The following is a 27459-nucleotide window of genomic DNA, read 5'->3' as shown; positions in this document are numbered from 1 at the left end:
AATGCTCGCGCAACTTTCAAGAACTTGACTGAAACAACAATAAGAAATGTTAATGCTCTTGAGATATTATAAATGATTTCTCTTTATTATATCCTTTGCAAAGTCAGATGTATTGGAAAGAATAGAATCTGCCATGAAATTTATGTGAGGATTCCTCTGAAGCTATAGAAGAAAAATTGTCACAGGAACAGTATAACTCATGAAGAACCTGTTTTTGCTTAGAAATGTGTATCTTGTTCCAGATATTGTATTTAAAGGGAAAAAGAAAGGAAGAATTGGTGCTCAGTTTCCTCGTATAGTCAGTCTGCAAACAAAGCAAGATCGAGATCGGTGTAGTAAGCCAGCCTTCAATGAGGTTTTTCATATATCAATAATCTATTTTTTTTTATGGATTAAGAGACTCAGATTACTTTATGAGGATCTGATAAGTGTTCATAGTCCCTCGAAAAGTGTAAGTGGTGAAGGGAGTCTTTTTTGCTTCCTTTGAAAGTAGGTGAGGAGGAGTCCTCGACAGCCCTTGGTGGGTGGGTGGGGACCCAAAACATTCCCCCAACCTGGTTTAATAGTTGCTATATTTCGGAGTCATGAATCGTACCTGATGCTAGATGACTGACTGTGTTCGATCATGATTGTCCAAATTGTACCATCAGAATAATTGGATGTTAGTGGGGATTCAAACAAACACTCAACATGTTCTTGAAGCAGGAAAAATGTTATATCTACTCTCCTTCCCTACTTGCTATGTGATTTTTAATCTCAATCAAAGATTTAAGGATCAAATGGTATAACACAACTCGAACCATCCATTAGTGTCTAAAGAAATAAATATCGACAAGTAACTACTAATTTGTAATCAACTGATACGATCAAAATTCAATATGAAATTATAGGATTGGAAGAAGCAAGGGACACAATTTGATGCAAAATTATTTTTTATTTCGTGTGTGGAATCATCGAGATGCTTAGCAGCCCTTTTTCATTGTGGATAAGCAGAGTACGGAACAATTGTGCATCAACTTAATGTTATTAAATAGCTTTAAAGTGAGGAAGACATAATTCCATATCAGTACAAGCATGTTTCAGACACAGATCTTGTAGCGACCAAGGACATCTCTGTTTGTCATGTCTGAATGAAATATGGAAGATATCAGTGGGAAATAATATTTCATAGCTCGTATAAATAAGCATCTGAAGTCAAACAAACTAATTCTTTTTTGCCACAAGTTATTTGGCCAAGGACTAAAAGGTTGGTTTCTGATTGGAGAACAAAGGAAGTTCATCAAAGATAAAAGGTCCTTCGAAAGACCTCATTCACAGATGACTCACTCTATCAGAACTGTAACTAAATAGTTGGTGTCAGAGCTCTGCTGGAAAAGAATCATTAGGCCAACTATTTCTTGGTCAGGAAAAGGAGGATGGGATGCTAGCTTACAGGCTATGTCAGTCCAAGGTGGGTTGTCACTGTTAGGATGCAGATAGTTGTAGCTCTGCACAACTTTCTGGTGTTCTGGTGCACCCTTAGATGACCATAAGAAACAAACAAATTCAAGGAGTGTACTTAAACTGGCTTTTCTCATCAACAGCATCTCCATCATGAATTTTAGATATGATATTGTTTATCTGATGGAGTGTTGGATTTTCTTGAAATGTGGACTGAGTTGATTCTGAAGTGGTGGTGTGTGTTGAATGAAGGGATTAAGTATATTCTGCATATTACAATTTCCGTCAGAAAATAAAAATTTAACTCAAAAAAGAAGAGAAAAGGCAGATAAAACGCCTACGATTTGCTGTAGTAGAGCAGTTGAAAATGTCAACCTTTATCATACCTTTTGTTGCAGTGTTTCCCATCTCCATGTTAATGTGCACAGTTCAAGCATGCTGCAGAGCTTCATGATATATACACTTCAAAGCACTTTCTCGAAAAATGCCAGCTGATCAATCAACTTGGCCCAGCCCTCGGTAAAAGTGCAAGCAAGAACAAGGAACGAGTGAGAAGATTTCAACACACGAATTTCATTTTCAGAGGAAAAGAAAATAATCACGAGTTCTTCCTATGCAAAGGTCAAGAACAATATGTTTTCAATCAGATACACATTTAGTTGTTTGTAGTACTAAAACTCCTTTTTGCTGAATAAGACTATGATTCTGAAGGGAAGATATCATGGAAGAATGTCTTTAGATCACCTCTGTAAGTATCAAAAGCCAACAATTTTGCAACTGCGTCCTGCAAACAATTCAGAGAGTTAATATTAGATACAACCCTTGGTAGACAACTTGCAGAGATCTATTTCATCTTAGAATCCTACAGAAAAGGATCACCAAGACAAACAAAAAAAAAAAAACCTTCTACCACCTCAGGTAATAAAGTCTCACAACATTCTCTCATAAAACATCCAGTTAATGGTTACTAGGACATCGCACATGTCATCACTTAAACAAAATATGACCTGGTATTGGCGGTCTTTAGCTGATAATGTCTGGTTCACGAAACGGTAAATTGGCCTTCTAGTCTTGACCATCTCCAAAATATCAGCTGCTCTTTCAACAACCTCTTCCGGGACCCCTAAATGGAATTAGCATCATGTACATTCATAAATGAGATCCGAATTAGAAAAATATGACCTTTTTATTTTTTATTTTAAAATACATCATACTAAATTATCTTCAAGTTTCACAAATGAATAACTTGAACCAAATGAAACTTGGTCATATTAAGTTGCTTGCTGTGGTAGTATGTTGGACCTAGTATATTCTAGAAGAATACTATTTATTCATCATTTTACACTAATATCCTGCATACTTTATTGAAAATATTAATACACGTTTATGCATGTGTACAACAGAAAGTGAGTCATTCATCTGTTGGTATTGGATCAAGACAAAGAAATATTCCTTAGGTGTTAGTTCAGACAAAGGTTCTATTTGTGTGCAACTTGAAAAGGTGCTGATCTTGAAGAATCCTCTTTGAAGTAAAGGTCCATCAGACTGAGTGATGGGCAGTGAAAATCCATCTTAAAATGTACAGTTCCATGCTAGAGTGCAAGGATTTTAGGTACCATAATTGAATTTTCAAGGACTTTGTTACCATCAGCATCTGATGTCCATCATATTGAATTCAATTTACATCAAACAGTATGTGTGAGCAATTTTTGTGTATGCCTAATGCCAGACCTGTGATCAATCAACTTGAGTTCAATAACATTTATCACACACAGCATATGCATGTTCATCAATTGTGTGTGTGCCAGTGCTAGCCTATAAAGCAAAATCTGATACAGATTGTTAGAAAGAACACATGGTATTCACTTTAAATTAGAGGATACTAATCCAACATGATTTTGATGGATAAATATTTAGTATACATATTTGCTCGATATGGATATGAATCAAAAGTATGATGGATTCAGATCTGTATCAGATTAAATATAGATGTAAGATGTGAATGTAAATTTTGCACGAATCATAATACTGTTATTATTTTGATAATATTGCTCACGATTCCATATACCAAGGGACCCATATGTACCACCTAATACATAGCAGCCTACCAGTGGTCCAATATGTACCACCCAGTATATATCGGTCTGCTAGTGGACTGCCCTAAACCGGGTGGGCCACTTCCAAAATATGGTTTACCTATCGGTATAGGCCCTGTAATAGGCTTGCACAGAGCAGTAATCCAGATTTTTCTTAATTAATATTTTTTTAAAAAAATTAATAACCCAACCTGTGCACGTCTCTCTCTCTCTCTCTCTCTCTTCAACTCGTGCCGCCCACACCCTTGGGCCCCCATCCACCGCCACCACCTACACTGAACCAATACTCTCCCCCCTCATCCTCCACCTATTGCTGCCTCGCCTCCTTTTCTTTGCCATCTCCTCACCTCCAATTTCTTTTTTCCACCGTGTGCTCTTCTTATTTGCCTCCTTCTCTTCCTCCTTGCACTCCCCTTTCATTGTGCCATGGTAAAGACCATCGTGCCATGCCAACCGATGGTATTGATCCCTGGGCAGATCGGTATGTACCAATCGATACCGTATGTCGGTAAGTTGGTACGTAGCGGCCTTCGGACAAGGGCCAAAATATGGCTAAAAAATAGGAAAAAAATATTTTAAGGATTTTTCCTAACATATTGGTATATAAATTATATATAAATTGTATTTAGATAAGCATAAAGTGTATCTAACCCATAAATGAATAGGCTATAAGGAGGAAAGTTGAATTTATCGTCTCAGATCCATCGAGGAACAACTTTGTTGCACGAGAGGGAGTGATTCGTTGATCTTGAATTAGCATGTTAGGAACTTAATTAAAAATAAGAGTGAGAAAATTTGAGAATGAGAGTAAATAAGAGTGAAAGGAGGGACAGGAATTTATTAAGCCCCAAAAGAGGGCCAAACGATTAATTTGATCATTAGACTCAATTTGGGTTGGTATGGTCCAAATTTCAATTAACACTGACCTGTATTGATCAATGCAGGACAAGTCTTAATCGTATCAGCCAATACATACCATGTCAACTGATTCAGGGCCATATTTCAGCATATTACCTGAAATGGGCAGGTCCATGTACCGGTCAACTAGCGGACACATACATACCACCCATTTCATACTGTTTGGGGCATCAAACATTGTATCATGGTATGTGCAAATCTTGTATCCAAAATTGAAAAACTTGATACGAATTCCTTGTTATTTTGACCACGGCATGTTTGGATGATTTTGTATTTGGAAGATATAGTCTCAAAAAAGAACGAAGCTTGTAGAGCAAGCCAAGCGAGTTGATCTAATCTGCCAGGATATCTGATCTAAAAGTAATGAAAACAAAGATTCCCATCTTTCATAGGAACAGGAATTCAAAGCTCACTTCTAAAGATAAACTCACTTGAACCACAGTCAATTCAACCTATATTCAATTTCTTCCTCAAATTCCAAATCTTCAGATTTACAATCTTCTGCCATGCACACTTCTTTTGATCTTGCCATACCTTCTGTTGATTTTTCTTGATTTATTTGCACTCTTCAGTTGCATTCAGTATTGTTATGATTGATTTTCATCATTTTTATTTCAACTTTTCCTCAATTAATAGAAACTTTCCAAAAAATTGTCTTTCAGATATCTTCAAACATAATGGTCCACCATGCCCATCCAGACATAGTATTTGTTCTGTTGTTGTTATCTGACATAAGAAACCAAAAGGGCTGGGGTTCTGAAAAATTTTGAGCAAAACCTGAAGTCTAACGGCACTCACATTAGACAGACAAACCTGAACTTCATCGTTCAGTCAACCAGTAGAGGTCACAAGTCCAAGAATTTATTTTTGCAAGCACATCCTATATGTGCAGATCATATGGTACAGAAAATCTCATTCCAATATCCATGTTTGCAAAAAAATGATCCATGGTAACAAGTCCACTTGCATCCAGGATGGAAACCTAAAGAGTAATATGATCAATTTACCATGAATCTTCTGATGTTTGGTTTAGCAACATTGTTCTTCATATGTGAAATCCTACTAGAAGAATAGCTAAGGAATGGCTAGCATTATTCTATTAAATTTTAATGATTTTAGCAATTTTCTTACTTTCATTGAACTTAGTTTTCAGTTTTTCCATCTTAATGCAGAATACTTGTCTTAAGACCATTGGAGTTGATACTCTGTAGCAAGGTCTGCTATACCGAAACATACCGCCCATACCGGACAGTATGTACCGATCCGACAGGTTATCAGTACGCGGACCGTCCGGTACCGCTACAGTGCAAAATTGTTCGGTACACCAGGGTGTACCACTCAGTACGCCCTGATGTACTTCCCGGTACACCGGTACCATACTGTACCGAGCCCGGGTCGAAATCCCGGTACGGTACGACGAACCTTGCTCTATATCTCTACCAAGCATATCCAGGCAAAATTTCCCTAGAAACAAGCTAAACAGTTCCCATTCAGCACTAATTGGTACCATTAGCAAAACATGCCTCAGAAATAATTGACAAAAATATGTCACAAGATATGCAAGGTTCCCTGAAGCATACCAGCAAGCCTAGCACAATGAAGTCCTGCAACATCAGATGAATCTCATCACTTAGGGGAAAAAGGAAAATTGTGTCCCAAAAGAATCGACATTGTCCACAACTCCACATGATAAGTAAAATCAAATAATTTGACCTACCATAGCTTAAGGGTGCTTGTCCAGGTACAAGCCTTCACAGGAAATACCCAAATTAGCAACAAAAGACAAAAAATTGTCAGGTAGAATAGCCAAAGAGCCGAAGAAAAACCAGCAATATACCTATATAGAAAAATGATGTCTTCAGTGCTCGTGCAATTGTTATCAGTTTTCAGAACACTCATCGTGTAAAATTTGATATTTTCAGACTATGAAAGTGTGTAAACAAGTCACTTCTTGAAAGGAGAGGATGATATTAATAAGATGGTTTCACAAAATCATTTAAACCTGTGGTAAGCAATCCTTGTCAAATATCTCTGTCAAATGTGTACACAACAGTACCTGAAGGAATAGAGACAATGAATCAATAATTAGATAAAATAACTCATACCAGCTGGTGATGGTGGGCAGTAAAGTAAAAAAATATGTAGTACACAACATAGAGATACTTGTTGTTAATCTCTAAGAATTTTGGGGAAAAAATTGTCGCCTAGTCGCATTAACATGCTTTGACCTATTAGCAGTGCACTCCTAGTTGCATTAACATGCTCTGACCAATTAGCAGTGCAGCAGAATATTACAACCAACATTTTGAACATCCTTGGATGTGATATGATGCTGATCAATGAAAGAAGCTACGGTGTAAGATTTTTTACATATTCACATTAAAAAGACAGACATAATAGAGAACTTAAAACATAAAGGGTATAAGTACCTTGGAACCTGAAATTATGAAATATCAACCTGATGCTAAAACTAGAATTTTTTTATAGAAATATTTTTTATTCTTCAAAATAATATGTAATCACAACCTAGAAGCCATATCCCTTGACAAGCTGAACAATCAGGGATATATTTGACTGCTGATTGCACATTATCTTCATGCCACTAGGGATGTCAAACTGGCATGTACCAACCGAGAGACATTCATCCATACCAGTTGACAAATGAGAAGCACAGATGTAAGATGCCTGTAAAGGACAGAGAGATAATACTGTGTGCACATGATGGACATGGGAATGACATGTCAACCATACAGCAGATTGTGTACCATCATGGACTATTGTGGCATGGTACTGTTGCTAAATGACCTCGGAAATCTTGAAATACATCATATTCTTGTGTAAGATTACCCCACCAGTTACAGATCAGCCACAGTGAAGTTTAGATGTCGTGAAAAGCCTATAAAATTAAGACCTCAGAACACATAGTCCACTTGAAGTCTAGATTCTTTAATTTCATCATGCATGTAGCTAAGAACATTAATATCAAGATCAAAAGTTTTGGAACCTCAATTAGAAGTCTAAAAAATACTTTAGAAAAGTAGTTATGTTTGCAACATTTAGTTTGTAGTGTACTAACTTGATGCACACATCTGAGACTCTCACAGTAAAGTATTACCGGTCCTTGAACAACTCAGATGCTATATCAATACTTTATAATCAACTTGGAATGTGTATTGATTTTGTCATTGAAACAATTAAAATCTTGAACCTTCCAATAGAACAGTAGATCATCTGTACACATCCGCATGATTGTTTTTGTTCATTACAACACAGAAGATATATGTGGACTCGAGGCTTACTTATCATTGCTGATGTACATATTCTTAAGGCCTTGTGGCCGTTGCTGATGTTTTTCCTTTAAAGATGCATATAAAAGAGCACACACGCATGCACACACAAACAGATTGAACGTGTTAGTATCTAAGATGACATGTATGTTTGTCATCATGTATCCATATATTCATAACAACAGAAATGACTAATATAAACCTTAATTAGATAAATTATGCATATTTTAGTACTATGCTTAATTATATACAATTGTCAATTTTACCTTGCTTGGCCACTAGGTTTTTATTGAACATCAATTCCACTCTTTCAACCCTCGAGCAATGTGTAAGCACATAATGACAGGGTTGACGGATAACTGATGGCAACTGATGAAATTAAGTGAAGTATTATGGAAATCCACTATTTTTGAACATCTCAATAATATTGATTAATCTGGAAAGTTCAAACAGCAGAGCTGCTCTAGGCCATTTTCAGGCCTGAGCTCAATTTAACACAGAGAATCCTCTTTAAGGAATCTTAGCAATTATAGAAAAGCCATATTCATTATTTTAAATATGCTGGATAAATATGGATTACAATGGTCTTTTAATCATTAATATTTCTTTCTATGAGATTCTTTAGGAGGTTTTCCTACTTCTAGCAAGATTTCTCATAGAAGCAGCACCATGTTCTTGCAGAGATAAACTTCTTATCAATAAAATTCATTTAGGGGATAAAACTTTCTTATTTAATTATTTATTATCCTTCTATTTCTTTCTTTGTTGAACATGGGTTGGCATCATACATGTTGATTAATACACAACATACATTCTACACAAGATAGTTATTATCATATGGAATGAAAACCATGTCAATAGAGAGCAGAATTCACCTTAAACTTCACGTTGACTAATCATAAGTGGCTTTCAAATTCATAAATTTACTTATAATCAAGGTATAAAAAGTCGTTTAACCTTTGGGGGATGCTCATAGTTTGCAAAATGATTAATAGCTCCACCGAGCAACCCAATGCCATCTAAGAAAATATTTAAGAGCAAACAACCAAAAGTGTGTAAGCTTTTGTTGTTTAGCATGCCTAAAATTTAGCAATTGGGCAAAATATTCAACACAGAATATTGTTTTGAGTGCCTAACCTTCTGTGAGAGTTCCCTTACCAAACTCATCCATCAAACACAAGGAGTGAGATGTCGCTTGCCTGTAAAGTTCAGCGGTTATACATTAGATTGCTGCAAGCCAGATGATGGAAATGAATACTATGAGTTTACCTAAGCATCATGCCGACTTGATGAAGGTCAATCATGAAAGTAGATTGTTCGGTGGTCATAGGCTTATTTCCCATAGCACAGAATATCCTATAAAAGGAAAACCATTACTTTAATTAACCAAAAAAGTTTAAAGATGAATGAAGTTATACGTCATGGGCTTGTTTCGCATAAAACCTATCAGTGATCCCAATAGTTGCAGAATCAGCTGGTATAAAACTTCCAATATGAGAAAGATAAACCACCAAAGCCACCTGAAATTGAAGTTGCCTTTTCAGGTACAATATGAGCATATTGACATACAGCAACATAAGTGTTCTACCACTGTAATATGTATGTCATACTATTGTACAAACAAGTTACAGATGCAGACTAATTGGATGTAATGAGATTAACAACCAAAATAGACATTGTTTAAATTACAGTGTAAAGGTTGTCTTCTGAATGGATAGCATTTCATTCACTAATCAGGAAAAAAGAAGAAAGTAACAATGAACTGGCCTAGTCTTTGCTTATCTCAGTTGCTTGTCTTTCTGGAGGCTTTGACTAGCTTCTTCTAGCAGCTGTTCGGATTTATAAAGATGTTCCTTATCTTCTAGAACTTGGTCAAAATTAGTCAATATGTCAAAGAGTTGAAGAATCATAATTGCATCGGTTTGAGGATTGATAACTTGATAAGAAAATATGTCACAAGCATAGATGGTAGACCAATCTACAGATTGAAAGTAGGATGCATCATTCCATATATTTGTAAATGATGATGGGCTTAGATGGCAGGCCAATCAACAGATTGAAAGGATGATGGCCACTCAGGAATATCATCATTCTGCCAGCATAAACTGCCACAAAGTGTGATGGAAGCAGTAGCATGTAAAAATAGTCTTCAACTTTGATTAATGACTGCTTTACTATAAGTCATCAAGTTTTTCTTATCTTTTCTTGTCTCCCTAGCAATGCTGACCTGCCTATTCATATTCAACCTTTCATGTGGCTACTCTGTACATGCTGTCAGCAGAGTATGGTGAGCTGGTGCTGATGGAGACATCGCATGAGAGAGAGAGAGAGAGAGAGAGAGAAACGGGATAGGAAGAGATACTTGCCTATATAGAATGCATGAGAGCCATTATCTAGTCAAGGTCGACTTGGAAGGATACGACCAACTCAAAAGATATCAGTTGAGATTGAGGGATGAGTCAGGAAGAGGACTCACAGGTATGAAGATGCATAAATCTGAATCTAACACTCTAAGCATAAATATGTATAAGGCCAGTTCATTTCCCTAATTTGAGATGTTCAACAGTTAAGCAGAGAGAGGCAGATGCAGAAACCCAGCTGGTAAATAACTTGACTTTTACAACAGTTAAAAAGAATAAAGAGTAACTCTGTCTCGTACTTACAGATGTTACTTCTTACCATAAGTGAAAATAATTTTGACTAAGATGAGAACATAGTTTCACCTGCTTGACATATATGCTTTTTCCTGAATAGTTAGGACCAGTAATGATATTTATCCTTCCTGAGAAACAGGAAAAAATTACATTTATATTTTACTATGGTGCATGTACAAATTTAAACAGCTATTACCATCATCAAGTATTTTTGTGTCGTTGGGGACAAAAGTATCAACAGTCATCTCCTGCAAAGCATGTCTGATATATCGAGGGAATAAATAGGCAGTAACATTGGTAACTAGATCACTGTCGCTTTCCTCAATAAGATAGACTCTTATTAAGGTAAACTACCTAGATTCCAAAAATCCTTTACTAAGTGGAAAAAGGTACCTGCCATTCTTTATATCAAGAAACGTATCCTCAGTCAAGATGGGCCGCACGTAATTGTTTTGATGAGCAATCAATGCCAATGATAAAATGCTAATGAAAATTTTAGAGGAAGTATATATTAAACATTGTAGAAAGGAAAATGAGTCTGGAAAATAAATCGACTGATAAACGGGCTTTGCCAAAATGATGTTGAAGACAGACATTCAATTCCAAGAAGGATTACCAATCAAGTTCTGCTGCGAAGTTCACTGCCTTGATTAGCTGGGGAACAAAATTAAGTACTCTAGTGATCAAATCCCTAATAATTGCTCTCTCCATATCTGCACAAAATTCGAGGATATCATTTCACGGTACAAGGTCAGCTGTAGTAAAAGTGTAAAACAACCATACTTTATTAATAATTCAATGATATGAAACATAGAAAGACATTGATATAGATTAAGGATGAGGACTGACAATTGCTATTACTGTATCCACATCTAAAAATTGAATCTAGGGGAACTCATTCACTAAAACGAGATGATCAAATCTCATGATATATTTTGTATTGCTTCAATTATGAACCAAAAGGGTAGACGTGATAGTTGGTGTCACAGTAAGGTTGCCCGGACATGACCTGGGTGACTATGGTTCGTCGTGAAAATAGTTTCTCTCCTTGCAGGGTAAGACTGCATACTTCGACTCTCTTGAGACCAAGGTTCGCCGTACCGTACCGTACCGGCGTTTCGACCCGGGCTCGGTACCAATACGGTACGGTATACCGCTCGGTACAACCAGGTGTACCGAGCGGTACATTCAGGTGTACCGAGCACTGTATCAGTGTACTGTAGCACTGCTACAGTGCTCGGTACGGGCGGACCGGTACAGGGCGGTCCGCGTACCGCTAGCCTGTCGGACCGGTACGTACCACCCGTACCGGGCAGTACAGTCCGGTACAGCAAACCTTGCTTGAGACAACTGTTGGAGGGAACCTAGTGCATTTGGCAACTCTTTATAGATCAATGGGGTGGATAATATTCAAAATTCACAAGATGATCATCTAAAATGATTTAATATGAGCTTAAAATACAAAATGTAAAGAAGAAAAGAACTGATGCAATATAGAAGAACCTTTTCTCATCTCCAAGAAGGTATTAACACTCTTTCTTTGAGTGAAGTATCCATACCGAGAATTTTGTGATAAATATCACCAAGAAGGTTGTCCAATTCTCTTGTCTTTGGAGTATGATAAAAGAACCTTTTCTCATCTCCATCTTCTGAAAACTGAGAGTCTTTCATGTTAATTTACAGTTATATAGAAACAAATCAAGAATCAGTAAGTACTTACAGCCAATTCAAAATCATGAAGTTTTCCCAATGTTTCATCGCTAAGCTTCTCATCGAAAATGCACATCAAGTATCCTAATGAAAGAAAAATAAATGGATGGAGGATAAATAAATGATAGAACTGTAAGTATTCTAACTTTAGAAGAAAGTACCATGTAACAAATACAAGCCTTCCCTTGTCCAAAGCCAAAATACCATGTATAAAATCATATTGTACCATAAAAGTGATGAACATTCTGATTCCATTCATTCAGTCTCAAGCTAAATCTGAATTTGACAGTCAATTTGATATCTAACAAACAAACAAAGTGAAAACTAACTTATAGGTATCAAACAATTCTACAAAACATTTACTCAAAATAGAAAAATATAACAAACAATTCACTATAAAAATATTTTGTATGCCAAAGATATTTTCTCATATTATCCAATTCAAGTTTTAAAGTTCTGGTCAAATGCTGATATCAATCAGTGGCTGGACGGGTACATTTCCGTATGGACTAGCATACTGACAGGGGACGACTTGGGATCCTTAGGACCAAGAGAAAGGAGGAGAGAAGGGGTGAGGAGGAGGGAGGAGAAAGACGAGGATCAACAAAGAGGAGAGAGGAGAGCAGGATGAGAAGAAGGAGAAGTAAGGAGGAAGAGGACGACTGGTAGAGGGGAGTTGAAGGCAGCACAGGAGCAGAGAAAGAAGAGAAGAAAATGAGGCAGAGAAAGAGACAAGAAGAGGAGGTGGAGGCAGTGGCGGAGAAGGCAAACTGAAGCCGAGTGAACCAGCATTGGGGCTGGCAAGGGGGCAGAGTGATGGCAGCAAGATGGCAAAGAGACCATGGTGAGGCGACAGAGAGGAGGGGAGATAAAGATAAACATAGGAAGAAAGGGTGGAAGAGAGAGAGAGAGATGAGCAAGGGAGGAAAGATTGAAAAAACAAAAAAAGTGAGATAGTTGTCAAAAAAGGAAAAGGAAGTTCCTTTAAGGAACAATAGAGGTGTTGAGTAATAGGCTTACCATCCAGTACCCTCGGTTAAACCAGGCAGTAAGCCTGGTTCTGAATCAAACAGGCAAAATCATCTAATGTGTCATGTTTTCTAGCCAGGCCAATAAATACAGATCGGTATGGAGTGGTCCAACCAGTTTTTAAGTCCTTGATCAAATCATTTTGTCCATGACAATCTCAAGTACAATTTAAGGCTTAATGACATCAAAAAAGGTTGAGCTAGTAAATGAGATTGCCCCTGTCTACAAAGAAGAGTGTAATACCTAATTAGTGAGTCTACCAGCTAGCTAGGAGTGATGAAAACGCTATTGCAACAAACCTGACATTACGTTTTTGTCCTCTTCATAGATCATTCCAAATTTTCCACAGATTTCTTTACACCTTCATTTCCCACCCTTTTCGGTATGAATCTTCACAGAGTTACCAATGGTAAATTGTGATGACAGTCCAACAAAATAATTCAATAGAAAAGAAAGAAGAATCATATATTATCACACAAATTGTCCCCTGATATAGACTTGATTGCCTCACTTAACCGAGTTAAACATAACTGGCATTTATTTAAATAAATCAATAGAATGGACTGACCAATCATGACAGCCTAATGGACCTTCTAGACTCAAATCTAACCCTAACTGTTCAGCCTTCTTCTGACTCAATTGAGGATAACATTTTCCTCCAATCGAGAACTAAAACCTGGAGCAACCTATGCCATCATTTGGAGATATGATAGATTGTCACAGAAAACAGTTTCATTCTTCTCTAGAAATTTTGCAGTTAATTTATTCGCAACGAAGAAAATATGTCAAAGCCAATTCATAAAAAAAACAAAACTAACAATGACCAACCTATTTGATGTACATAAACAATAGATGGAGCTTTTTTCCACCCATGCTGAACTGGAACAGAAGCATTCTCATAAGCTGATACCTGAAAAGCATATTTTTAACTGTAACCAAAACCAGAACTAAGAAATTGAAGATTTTCGTTGCCTGATATTAAACAAAAAAAAATTATTACCTGCTCTAGAAAGTCCGGCAGACGTTCATAAACCATTCTCAGCTCATCCAACTACAGTTGAAAAGATCAAATTAAATACTACAATTCATGATACAAAGATGATATAGTACATAAAATGTTAAAAGAAATTATTTCCTTGGCCATACTGCTGTGAAATGAAAGTTTCCCATCTTAATAAAAATTATGGAAATAAGACAAAAAGAGATTGATTTCTTATATCCCAGATAGAACTTTCTGTATCCATTAATACACTGATGAATGACATTAAGAAACACTTCTGAACATGCAGATAATTTGAAACATAAATATTTAATATGGCATCATTCATCTTTCATAACATTGTTCGTCTCAATGTTACGCCAACACCACAACAGTAGAAAAATGCTATCCAAGACTGGCTGTCATGTTGCTACAGTTTCACAAAATCAGCTCTAACTGTGCATCACATGCCTGAAAAACATGGTTGAATATGGATTGGATACAGATCAGACATTGGAAAAACCATATTATTAGTCAATTTTAATCAGTTAATCCACTATCAATTCTTGTTATATTTGTTCAATATGGATATGGAAAGGAAATAGGTATAAAATGGATACTGATTTGGATTAAACTTTAGGCAAGAAATAGATGGAAATTGTGAAATTCTAGTCCTCTTGTATCAGGAATTGATAGTGGATTATGTAGGGATCAAGATAGGCCCACTTCTAGTAACTTTATATTAAGTATCTTAAACAACATGATTCTAGACGATATATCTAAGTTTGTAGGTCAGAATTTCTATCAAAATAGGTCATGATAATTGGCACAGAAGTGGACCTAGGGTGATACTTGTTTTATAAGTGCGCCCTCATGGGAAAGGTAAACTGTGGATACTGCATGAGACACAACACAATGTAGAGCCCCACTAGATCATGAGCTCATATTCCTACCTAATATCAATAACTCTAGACTATGCATTAGGTTGCGGAAAAGATGTTGTTGAGCCTTTTGTGTGGAAGCACTAATCAGAATGATGCACTCTAAATATCTCCATAAAATGAAACAAGAAGTGTTGGTTGTTCTAGTTTACAGCCTCATAAATGAGACTAGAAGAATGATACTCTAATAATTTTATGTCAAAAAATAGCAATGACTTTTGTGACTGCAACAAAGCAGATACCAAAATAAATTTTTTAACTTCACTTAATATAAAATGAATTTGGAAGAATTCAACTTAACTAACTGGCAAACAGCAGTGAGTTTGAGATCACATCAAAAGAAAAGCAGTCAATAACATAATATAAGATGTTTATTCTTAGGATAATATTATTTCTGAAATGAACCGATATAGGTCATTGAGAATACGCTATTAAGGGCCCACAGAAAAGATGGAAGAAATTAATTTTTTTAAGAGAATGAATGATGTCAGCCAAAAGTTGTATCTGCAAACTTAGCAAAGATACAAAATAAATGGCAAATGGGTGAGACTCCAAATGAGTTTTACATCAACCTGGAGAAAATCACAATAATAATGAGAGATATCACTATTCTACTAAGAAAATAAAATAAATAGAATCCTAACTTCATCACATAGTCCTTCCTTTACTAGCGTCTCATATCCCTTCTCCTTGCTTCGCTTAACATCGATAACACCCATTACCTGCACAGTAATGATGATGCAACACTAGGTACAGATTAGGACAAAAAATGCAACATATTGTGAAATTGTAAATGATATCAGTAGCTCAAAGAAAAAAAAAAATAAGCTAACAAAATTCATCTAATTGATGATAAAATGTTTATTAGAGATCAGCTTTTTGAAGAAATCAATCAGAAAGTTTAGATTTCCTACACCATTTCAGTTCTTATGGAAACAAACATGGTTTCTACATGCACAAAACTTAATGTTATGAAGTTCAATGCAACTGAAGTATGATGCAAATAAATACAAAACTCGCATAACAAGTAACATTTTAATTTTTGACAATGACAATGTTACCAATATAATTCTTTTTACCCTTGGGAACATGTCAAAGAAAATGGCATTTCACATAGAAAGATGAGCTTAGAGATTATGATAAGATATAAGCTCCGACAAGTACAATGTAAGATTAAGGTTCCAAGTTTCTGTCCAAGACCCATACCGGTCTCTGGCCTCACTGGTATGGTGCGATATATACTGGGAGCCAAAGAGAAAGGAGAGAAGATGGGAGGGGGAGCAGAGAAGGAGGAGAGGAGGAAAAGAAGAGGATTAGGAGAGGTGCAGAGAGGAAGAGCTGTTGTTGACAATCAATAGTTGTTGACTAGCTGTAAAAATTAAAAAAATCATTTTCAAATCTGACCAAGCAAAATTGTCAGTTCGGATGTCGGTTCCTGCTTGGACTGGTAAACACTGATTGGTACATACCAGTGTAACTAGTTTTTTGAAATTTGATTGAGGTTTATGCCATGAAGAAATCTAACTAATAAGCTCATAACAACTTAATCATTGTTGATAAACTACAAATTGCACTCATTGCAATTTTCATACAAAAATTTTAAAAATATAATATAATAAAGCAACATAAATCATTTGAATTAGTTATTTTGTTAAATAGCCTGCCTACTAAAAAAGTTATTTAAAACACCAAGTCTGAAATTTTTTTATGGGAGAAGTAGGTTAATGTTAATAAATTGTATACCACTTTTCGCATTATTATCTCACATTGAAACGAAGTTGCCAAATGTTTTGTATAAATTAAAAACTGCAGAAAAATACATTAATAACATGCAACCAATATCTGCTTACTAAGATGAAAACACAATGGTTTATAGATATGTTCAACAAGAACTAGCATACTAGGAGATGATGAGTATGAGAATAGTTCCAAACTTCCAACTGTGTTACATACAGAAGAAGAAAATGGACACACTTTTGCTGACTTATAATAGAAAGGTAAGGACTTCACAAAAACCCACCAAAGAAAACTAAGGAGGACAGTATTTAAGGAAATTTATGCACACCAGATCATAGACATAAACCAACTCCATTGTAATGCAGGAACTTGCCTAAAAGAAATCAAAACCAAAGTCAAGCCATAATTTTTAATCATCAATATAATAAAAAGATGCTATTTACATGAACTTTATCTCCATTAACATATTCATACCTTCTCCACTAAGTCTAATTTCAGGTATTCTAATTTTTCCTGTAGGTATTCTGAAATACCTACTTCAAAGATCTTGTTTATGTGCAACAGCGAACAAATGCACTGCAAAATGAATGGGCACCAATCTGATCATATAGATTGCAATCACGAAGCAATCATGCAAAATAACATAATAAAAGGTAAAGTGCATAAAATATGGTGAGACTTGGAAAAGGGTCCTAACCATGCACTGCTAGATCAGATTTTAGACACAAGCATAAGTATGAAAACAATAGATCATCAGATACATGCAGTTTATATACACTGATTAATATTCTATATGGTCCACACAAAATTCCTGATTTTGCCTTGGAAGTTCTTTTCCTTCTTCCACTCTGTTTGATTTCTTTTTTTTTTGTTAAACATGTCAAAAGTTTCTTTCTACTAAGCCTTCAATAGCTGCACCTTTTCTGGTTCTCCTTGGAGTCTCCAGCCAATCCCAGAGACTAGAATATCAACAGGGTTTGGTAACAGGCAAACCCTGCCTCAGTGTTAATTTCTCCCTCTCCTAAACACAGCTACCAGACATAGCAGCACACCACTTCATTACCAAGACCCAAGGGGTTAACCACTTACAATCTTACAAGTCCTCGTATCTGAAACCTCATCTGCAATATAATTATGAAGGACCAGGAAGTACAAAACCTCCCAATTTCAACTGAACAGCCACATGATCATAGCTAAACAGTTATATGAAATAGGTAGTACAAAGGTGATGATAAACAGAGGATCATGGCATCTCTTGTGATGCTGCATGAAACTCTTTCTCGTTGCTCCAATCTTTTGCTGCCACTAACATCTCAATATTTAAATGACAAGTCCACCTTTTGGTTGTCTATTGGCAATTGACAATCACCAAAATTTTTACTTAGCTGTAAATATGATATTGCTTCTATTAACACCTCCTTGAAAATTTAATACACCTTTTTTCAATAGTGGCAATTGTCAAACACCAAATTTTACTTTGTCACAAATATAGTATAGGCTTCTTTTTGTTTCCCATGTCCAGCTTCAACTGCTCCTACATTGGTTTGGGTAAAGATCAAGGAAACCCACAGTGCTCCTAACTTCAAATTAGTTGGTCACCTTTACTGCATCTTTAAGCAAGAATTGCCACTACCTCACATTTCTAGTTAGGACTTACGACAACACTACTGTCACAGACTTAGCTGGTTAAGGTGAATCACAGTAGCTAACTCAACGCAAGGAGTGCAAACACTTCAAGTGCTTCGGCGAAGGCCAGTAACCAGCTCGATGCATGGAGTACAACTCTTGAGGAGACGGTCGAAGTCAAGTAACCTTTGTCTTCTCAACTCTTAAGAGAATGGGCGAAACTAAATACCCCAATTCTCTTATCTATCCAGCAGAGGAGCTTTGCATAGGTTCAAAGACCCTTCGAAGATAATGAAAGATAATAGTTGTCAAATCCTCACCAATGGTAATCAGTGACACTACGTCATGTCAGTCGGCAACCCTTAAGGCCAAGACCGACAAAAGGTTAGCCTACTCATTGTCAGCATCTTAAACTTATCCTCCCTTCCTTCAATTCCATTTATATAGTTTTTATTAACATCCAAAAAAATGTCACAGATAAGTTATCAAAACTTTTATATAATAGTAGGAGACAAAGGCTTGCAGTTATTTCTAAATGGTAATTAGAAAATTATTTCCATACACATTTAGGAACTTGAGTGTTGAGCAGTTAAAAAATATATACAAAAAGTTTGTGTTGCCGAGATGAGAATGTCGAGATGAATGTGTAGAGTTATTAGGAAAGATAGAAAAATAAATACTTTTATTCGTGAACAACTAGGTATCACTTTAATAGAGGATAAGATAAGAGAATTATTTAAGATGGTATGAGTATGTGCTGAGGAGACCTCCAGATGCGATAGTTAGAATAGATGAAATAATTAATATTAGTAGTACGAGGAGAGGTAGAAGAAGACCTAAAAAGACCTTAATAGAAACTATAAATAAAAATTTAAGTACTTTGAGTTTAACTAAACATGTGGCTTTTTACGTATCTTAATTGGCGACAAAAGATCTATGTAGCCAACCCCAAATAGTTGGGACTTACGGCTTTATTGTTGTTGTTGCTACTGTTGTTGTATTTAGGAACTTGCATATTCTCAAGCTGCCAAGCATAGATTGCATATAGGCCTACCAATGGCATCTACTGCATGTCGTCAATCCATGAAACCCAAAAACCGCAATTATGAATATTTACCAGAAACATAATGATGCTTGCTCTTATCCTACGTACAAGAATATGAGTGGAAATAATGTGAGAAATGCAACTGAAGAGACTATTTTCTGATAATGCAGCTGGTTCTGGAATAACCAAGCTAACAGATGAAGCATTTCCCTATGGTAAACTTGGTGCCAAATACAAATTCAATAAAATAGTAAACGAGAAAATTTTGTTGCATAACTCAGAAGAAAAAAAATCATGTCACCTTCAAAAATGCATTCCAATCGCTGGTTGTGCATAAAGAGCTAGGTGAGTTGAATTTCTACAACAAAAAAGGAATCATCAGTTTTCGCAAAATTAAATATAGTCATTTGCACTAAACATCTAGAAAATTATAAATAAAAACAGCAAACAGTTATAATATGTCATAGAAATGTGTACTATCACTTAGAGAAAATGTAGCATTTACTAGATAAACTAACTAAAAAGAAAATGGCATATTTTAGATCTGAGGCAGTGATTCAAAGCATTCATAAATCTGCTGCAAAATTCAATGGATTGCAAATGATCAACATGATGATAATTTTCACTCTTTACATCAGCAGGTGAATAAGTTGAAATAAAGCAGGATAACATAAACCATAAATTAGCATTAGATCTGTGAGTTAACTCTCAAACAAGAGAGATCTATGTTGCCATGTGGAGTTGTGGGGCCCACGAATGTGCTATTCAAATGTCATGTACATCCTTTCTCACAAGAAAGAGACATATCTCAATCTTCTTGCAGGGTTTATTAGTTAATCTGGCCATTTATCCTACTATAACCTTTTGTACGACCAAGAGACATGTCATAATTCTTCCAAGATTCTATGAGCTGACTAGGCAATGCCATACTCATCAAGAGGACTTGGTGTTCATGATCTACAACTTATCAACCATTTGCACAGTCATCATATAGAAGGGAACAATGAAATAAAAGAAACACATGAAAAAATATAACTTACAATCCAATAATAGTATTTCACCTCATCAGCAAATTTTATTGACTACCAATAAAATTTGTTTCACTTCTGTTCTTTTGACATAGAATCAAGCTCTTCTAGTTTTAAGATTGTAATAATAGAATAATTCTCCTGGATTAATTGAAAATATCCAACAAATAATGAAAATAAGCTCTAGATACAAATATAGTCACCCTGGTAGAGCATACAACAAAAAAAAATGGCCATGTAGTCACCTTGAGCATGTGGGGAACATCTCTTACAGTCTTTAACGTCTCACGTAAAGCAGACATCACTTCTTCACAGCAAAGGAAAAATGATATCTGTCCATTTTGTTGAAGTACTACAACTCTGTTTTAGATGCTCAGTTGTTTACTAAGAAGTTTTATGGGAAAACCAAATCATGCTATAAGAAGGATATTGTATTCAGACGGTTGTTTAACATGTCAAGGTCAAGTATAGGCCTCAAGAACCAAGCCCTGATTCAAACATAAGAGAACTTCGAATCTCTTGGATGTGATACCAATAAAAGTGTATCTTGATAGGATTGATGGGTTTACCTCAAAAGCCTCCTTCCCATTGGTGTAACACACTAAATGGTAAAAGATTATTAGTTCCAAGTTTCTGCAACTAAACAAAATTGAACTTCTCATACCTTATTAAACATTCCAAAAACTGAGAACCTGCACTAAGAGAAGTAGAATTATTATTTTTACAAAAATATCCCAGTATATATCAGATTAGCCTCGTCTTTACCCTTCCTTTGCTCTGCCTATTCCCATGTCACTAGGATGCTTATCAACTTGAAAAATCTGTAATGCCTCATGAGCAGCTGCATCAAGTTTGAGAAACTTGTCTCTGTGTCTTGATGTAAGAAATAAATTGCACTTTCTATCGCTAAATTATGCACTTGAGCACTAAAAAAGGATGACTGCTTGTCTCCGAGCAAAAAATGACCGGATAACAAACTACGATTACAATTTAAACAAGAAGGATAAAATGAGATTTGTGACATGCAATCAATTGTTATTGATGAATAGCCACATTCATTTTGTTGAAATGTATCTACGAGCCTCTCATTCTCTAGTATAGCAAGAAGACCACCAGCAGCACGAACTTGAACTTCACTTCCTAGGTCCATCATGGAGTTAAGCTGCATGTAATAAGCAGGTTGCTTCAAATGATCAACTAAGTATATAGGAAGTTTGTGAAGAAATTAATATATATACAAAGCTGTGAGTCTATAAAAGACTTATATAGCAAAAATAATAGAACATTATTTATAATATTACATTGATATAGAGTAGAAACATTGTCTTCCATTTAAAAGAACCAAAATAAAATGCAGAAATATTGAATCAAATGGTATCTCTAAGGTGTTTCTGGATGATTGGGATAAAATAATTGAAGGAAAGGTTTGGATCCTTCATGAAGCCTGCATTAACATTCGCGGATGCAAGAATCCAAATGCAAATGTTGTTGGGTGATGGGATCCATGCATCTCTTTAATAGCCTGCAACAGCCACTGCAGAATGAGCTTAAAAAATGCACTTCTAGTCACCATAAACATGACATAATACAGGTGTCTATGGAATCTATAATACATCACTCCTTGTATTATTAGACCTTTATGAAGTCCCGACTCCTGAGACCCTTGTACCTATCTAGATGCCCTATGTATGTTGCTTGATCTGTTTCTTGAACAATTATCTTGTGTGATGCTTGCAAATGCAGGCTGGCATATACTAAAGGCTCCATATTGCAGAAATCTAAACAAAACTTATAACGAGAAACTGCTGGTATTTGTGGATAAAAAGAACCAATTTAGATGAACCTGCATCAACAATACTAATAAATATCGGCATCTATCAGTGTACAAATGAGCTTATTGAGCATCTGTATGTAGGAAACTAAATACCCCCAAAGTGAATCATTTAATGCCTGATTGTTTCTCTGTCTAAATAACAATCATGTGGACTCAAGTAGGATCCATGTCAATTAAGTGCTTACAAAGCATATTCTCTCTTTGATGCTTAGTCCATCATCCATTCCAGCAACCCTTAGGTAAACCAATCTGCAGTTCAAAAAAATTAAAGAATTATGTATGAACCCTGACACTTCAAGCAGATTAGGGAAACAAGAAAATTGCCCAGGAAGTGCTAAAATTAAAATGCTGAGGCGAGATCTGATAATATCCAGAAAATGCAGCACACAAGGACAACTTAGCCATTAGGTCTCAGCTTTGCTATCTAAAATCAACAAGATGAAGAACAAAGCAGCAAGAATGAACCAATATATGTTATCTTCACAAGTCAATTGATTAAGCTTTCTAAGATGACCATGAAAGTGAAGATATTTCAAGGTAAGATTTAACTTCAATATTTCAACATTGGAAAATGCATCCCATCTAGCTAAAAAGTTTTGGAGTGAAGACTAAACTCTAGAATGGCAAAAAAGCAATTTTTATATATTGACCAAACAAAAGATTTCAATATCGTGGCATGGGAGGATATCCGATTGTATGAGAGCTAAATCAAGCATATGTCAGACATATGTCAATCACAATTCCCCAGTAGAAACATGGATTCGAGCTCCACATTGCACAAAACCTTTTTTGCATGGCATGGTTGGCTACGGAAAAAAGAGTTGCACATGCAATCCATGAATTCAATTAAATCAAAACCCAAGGAAAACAAAAGTTCTCTCTTCCTGACTTCTCAGAATCATACACACCTGTGCCATGCTTGTTCATAGCTGAAAATTGAACTTCGTATAAGCTTCACTTCAAAGGTTTCAATAGAAACTGTTCAATAATGAAAAATTAGAGGAAAAGAGAACGGGGGCAATGAACTTTGGTAGGGAAATTTTGAAGTTACAAACCATTTCGCTGTAGAGCAGCTAAGAATAATTCATCTGTTTTAGTGCTGGCATATATGACCAATGGTTTCACCTGATACTTCACTGATTCAGCAAAAAACCAGAGAAACTCATAGTAGAAAGAATTGTCATATATTCTTAAGAGATGATGCAGCTAGCATCAGGGTCGACTTGCTATAAAATAGACCAACTTAAGGATACAGACAAAAAGAAATAAATCCATAAGGACAGACTAAAGACTTTGCATATGAAGATTATTAGCATTTACCTAGATCAATCAGAGGAAGTTCTCCATTTCCATCTTCCCAAAATTCAATGACAAAAAGTTGATGTGTATTTGCATCATAGTATGCTACTCCAACTCTACATTGACAAAATGTGAGTCATCTAAAATGAAATGGAAATCACACGAGATACAAAATTATCTAGTATGCTACTCCAACTCTATATTTGCAAAATTAATGCAAATGCCAAATCATCTAGCCTCCAGGACTGTTAGAAAAATCAGCAATAACTGCATTCAATGAGGTAGAGCTTGGCAAACGGCATCCTTCATAAAAGTGCAGAAAAAAAATTTTGATCTTATGAGGCACATCCATCTTCCAAGTATTCTTATTTTGAGTCATCATGTAGGCCCCTTATCAATTAGAAAAATGTACAAGTATTTGAACAAGAATCTTCTATATGCATTCCAACATCTATCAAATGTATAGAAGATGATAGTGTCATTCTTGCCTATAATTTCACTTTATTGTAGTGCCTCTAAAAATATTTAACTTGCAGTATGTTACAAAAAAAAAGAAATTTCGATGAAGGTTTTTATTGTCTCAGCATAAGGGTGTTTCAACACTCAAAAAGCAGTCTGACACAATTATTGTAACTTGTATACCAGCATGCCACAAGAAGCATTGGCATGCTAGCCTTTTTTTTCGAAAGATTTTAATAGATTATCTCTGATATGATTTTTCATTGAGGGCAGGCCTTGGCATCACAATAAGGCTACCGCTTTCGTTATCTACATGAAGAAAGAAGACCAAGGAATTAAATACCAGCCAGGCTGGTGTGGACCAGTAGTTACCGTTCCAAACAATGATGGGTGCTAAACCTGTTAGTCAGTACCGGTTTCTGGAACAAGCTGGCATGTCCTTTTTCATATTTTTCTCAGTATACCAAGTGGTCTTGGTCAGTAAATCACCTAAAATACCAGTCTCGTATCAGTCCGACTAGCTACCAAAACTAGCATAGAATTAAGATTTAAATCCTTGTCTAACACTACATATAATGAAATTCTTTCCAAACATCATATTGAAGGGAACCTCATGTTATCAGTTTTTTGCAATATGATTTTACACTAAATTTAGAATAATTGTTCAGTATCATGTTCAACTATTTAGTATGTTATTTGCTTGGAATCAGAACAAGAAACATTACATGAATTTTAAGCCACAAACATGAACACGATATAATAAAGAATAATGAACATAATTTGTTTGCATATACTTGATTTGGGGTTTGATCACATAAGAATCCATATTAGTATCTTCAAGTTAAGTGACTAATAAATAAAGGTTCCTTCTCTTTCCACTTAAGTTGATATTGCACATGGGAAATAAAAACCAGCTCATGTACTGTAGATAGTCTACATGGTAGTGCCTCAATAGAGTACTAGAACATGATCAACTTTCAAGTGATGAGATCTAGTCCCTTGATGCAAATTTAGCATTCTCTACCTTCCCATGAATCATACCCATTTGCATATCAAAAACAATGAGAAATACGAGGACATAATAGAAGAATAGCCCCCGAGTTGTGTACTTCTTCAAAGCAAGGACCAAGGCAGACAGCAGATATAGTAAAAACAGGTACAGAAGAATAGAAAGGAGATAGAGGAGCAGACAAACAGACACTGGGAAGGTCCCAACATTTTGATAAGGGGAAGGAGGGACCTACTATTACTTCAGGTAGACAATCTGGATGGAAAGGGATGATAGTGATCATCCATCCACCATCCACACCTCAGGCTACATTGGTCAGTGCCGGCACATGAATGTGTGTGGATAAGAAACCCTCATGCATGATCAAAAAAACTGATTTAATTTAAAATGAAATGATCAGAAACAAACCAAGACTCCCAAACTCAGCCTGATAGAACTGCATCAAATTGCACAAACTATATACAACCAATATACATCAGCACTAAAATCTTACTAGCTCCAGTGCATGAAGCCCAATACAGGGTGTTACATGTCCTGGACCTTCTAACGTTGATCATTCTAAATTCCACTATTCATAATGATGAATTATAATGCCTATGTAAACAAAGAGATTGATGGGAACCGTATGGAGAAAATGACTTGTTTGGGGTAGTCTTTACAGAAGACTAATTAAAGCAACTGTGAATTAGATGATCCACGTTAATTAAAACTAACCAATTCCTTCCAAATGAATGATCTAAACATAAAAATTAACAAAATAAAATGATGCAAAAGTAGTCATTCTAGCATAAAGAAAAAAAAAATGGACACGGCAATTGCTTACCTGTGACCATGTATAATGCAAGCCATGTACACCTACAAAATATATTGCACGATAAGTGCATACAACAGAACAAAAGTAATCCGAGATTTCTGATAATCGGCATGCTAATACAATAGTAATAATGACTAAATTGGTAAAATAGTGCAATGCTACAAATAGAAAATGTATTTGTAGAAACACTATCATGACATATGTTTCACATGTATAAGGTAAGTTGTAGTTAAAGATCGAGTTACGGCAACCTACATCCCTCGAGAACAAGAAGGTTGCTAGGTGGACGGAAGTGGCAGGTGTCGGGGAAAGGAAGAGGTGGAACAAGTGAAGAATCAAAAACTACCATACGACATAAACACAATATTTTCGGAATAGACCTCGTAACAACAACCAGTTCAGTTTCCCCAAACAAAAACAGGAAAATATTAGGGTTTTAGCTGCTATTCCAGCACAACTCAACAGGGGAATCGGGAGTAGTTGCGAGCCAGAGAAAGATTCAAGGATGGAATGCGCAAGAAATCAAAGAATGGATTCACCTGCGACTCCTCCACCGTCTCGGCGACTTCCTCCTCCATCTCCATTCGCCGATCGGTCCGTCGATCGAATGAAGGCGCGAACGAGGAAGCCGCTTTTATAGTAAGCTTTCGCACGTGCAAGACTAATCGCTCCATCACGATTCACAATACCACTTGATGAACACATTTTTATTATCATTATATTATCTTCACGGGTATATTCCACATCACTCCATGCGTGTCACAATGTCTCCTTCCACAAACAATAAATAAGATAATAAGCATATTTCCTTTTCCCAAAAAAAAAACAAGTAAATGGAGATGATATTTAGTGTCACAATCTTGCAACAAAAAATACGATGATGTTTTTTTCACATTGCATCATCTGACATTCTTTATTCATGATTGTATTCATTAATAGAGGGACATGAATGGCAAACAAAGAAGAAAAATTGAGGGTTGATTAGTAAACTCCTCTTAAGTAGAGATTTGGCATGTAATGTAATGGGTGAGCGTGCTACTTAAGCTTAGAATAGAGGATGGTGAAAAGATAGTGCTTCACAGATCAAATAGATATATCTTTTTAGATAGCATCAAAATGTATGTATCATTAAATCAGATCTAATTATTTAATTTTAATTTAAGTTTAAAAAATTATTTTTATATTTAATACAGTATATTACATATTTTATGCTTACAAAGACTAGGTAGAATAATAAAGTGAAAAGATAAGTGCCTCCCTCTCCTTTCTCTCAAATGGAAATCTTTTTTTTACGTAGATTATCTAAATATAAAATTAAAAGGTACACATGTATATTCTTTTATTGTTAAAATTAATAATATTATTATAGCACTAGGGCAAGCCTTATTATAACTAAAAAATATACTCTCTTGTGTACTAAAGCTTTTTATATTGATATTATCGACATCGATAAAGCTTCTTTGGATTGATCCTGTGAAAAATTAATTTCAACCATCAACTTATATTTTATGATCAAATTTAATTACAGGATAAATCTTAAGCGGTGCAGTCTCA

General features: G+C 35.7%; 1 protein-coding gene across 1 annotated transcript; it reads right to left on the bottom strand.

Moving 5' to 3' along the window:
• Window positions 1-1997: 1997 nt before the first annotated feature.
• LOC103989407 (DNA mismatch repair protein MSH5) lies at window positions 1998-26557 on the bottom strand. The gene is given in 34 exon segments (XM_065157598.1): window positions 1998-2224; window positions 2448-2563; window positions 6035-6058; window positions 6172-6203; window positions 6292-6377; window positions 6457-6510; window positions 8699-8760; window positions 8879-8940; window positions 9011-9097; window positions 9185-9261; window positions 10465-10523; window positions 10592-10656; window positions 10789-10878; window positions 11012-11108; window positions 11955-12051; window positions 12116-12189; window positions 13963-14044; window positions 14135-14185; window positions 15699-15776; window positions 17120-17164; window positions 17266-17367; window positions 19764-19820; window positions 20736-20822; window positions 20897-20978; window positions 21060-21091; window positions 21155-21182; window positions 21256-21357; window positions 21498-21652; window positions 22510-22573; window positions 23233-23302; window positions 23380-23460; window positions 23645-23739; window positions 25915-25946; window positions 26445-26557. Coding segments are annotated over 34 exon segments (2457 nt in total). The 5' UTR covers window positions 26490-26557; the 3' UTR covers window positions 1998-2137.
• Between the last annotated feature and the right edge of the window lie 902 nt (window positions 26558-27459).

The sequence above is a fragment of the Musa acuminata genome, chromosome BXJ3-6 (assembly GCF_036884655.1).
Source record: "Musa acuminata AAA Group cultivar baxijiao chromosome BXJ3-6, Cavendish_Baxijiao_AAA, whole genome shotgun sequence".
Lineage (NCBI taxonomy): Eukaryota > Viridiplantae > Streptophyta > Magnoliopsida > Zingiberales > Musaceae > Musa > Musa acuminata.
Note: the sequence above shows the minus strand (reverse complement) of the source record. Positions and strands in the feature narration are given on the sequence as shown.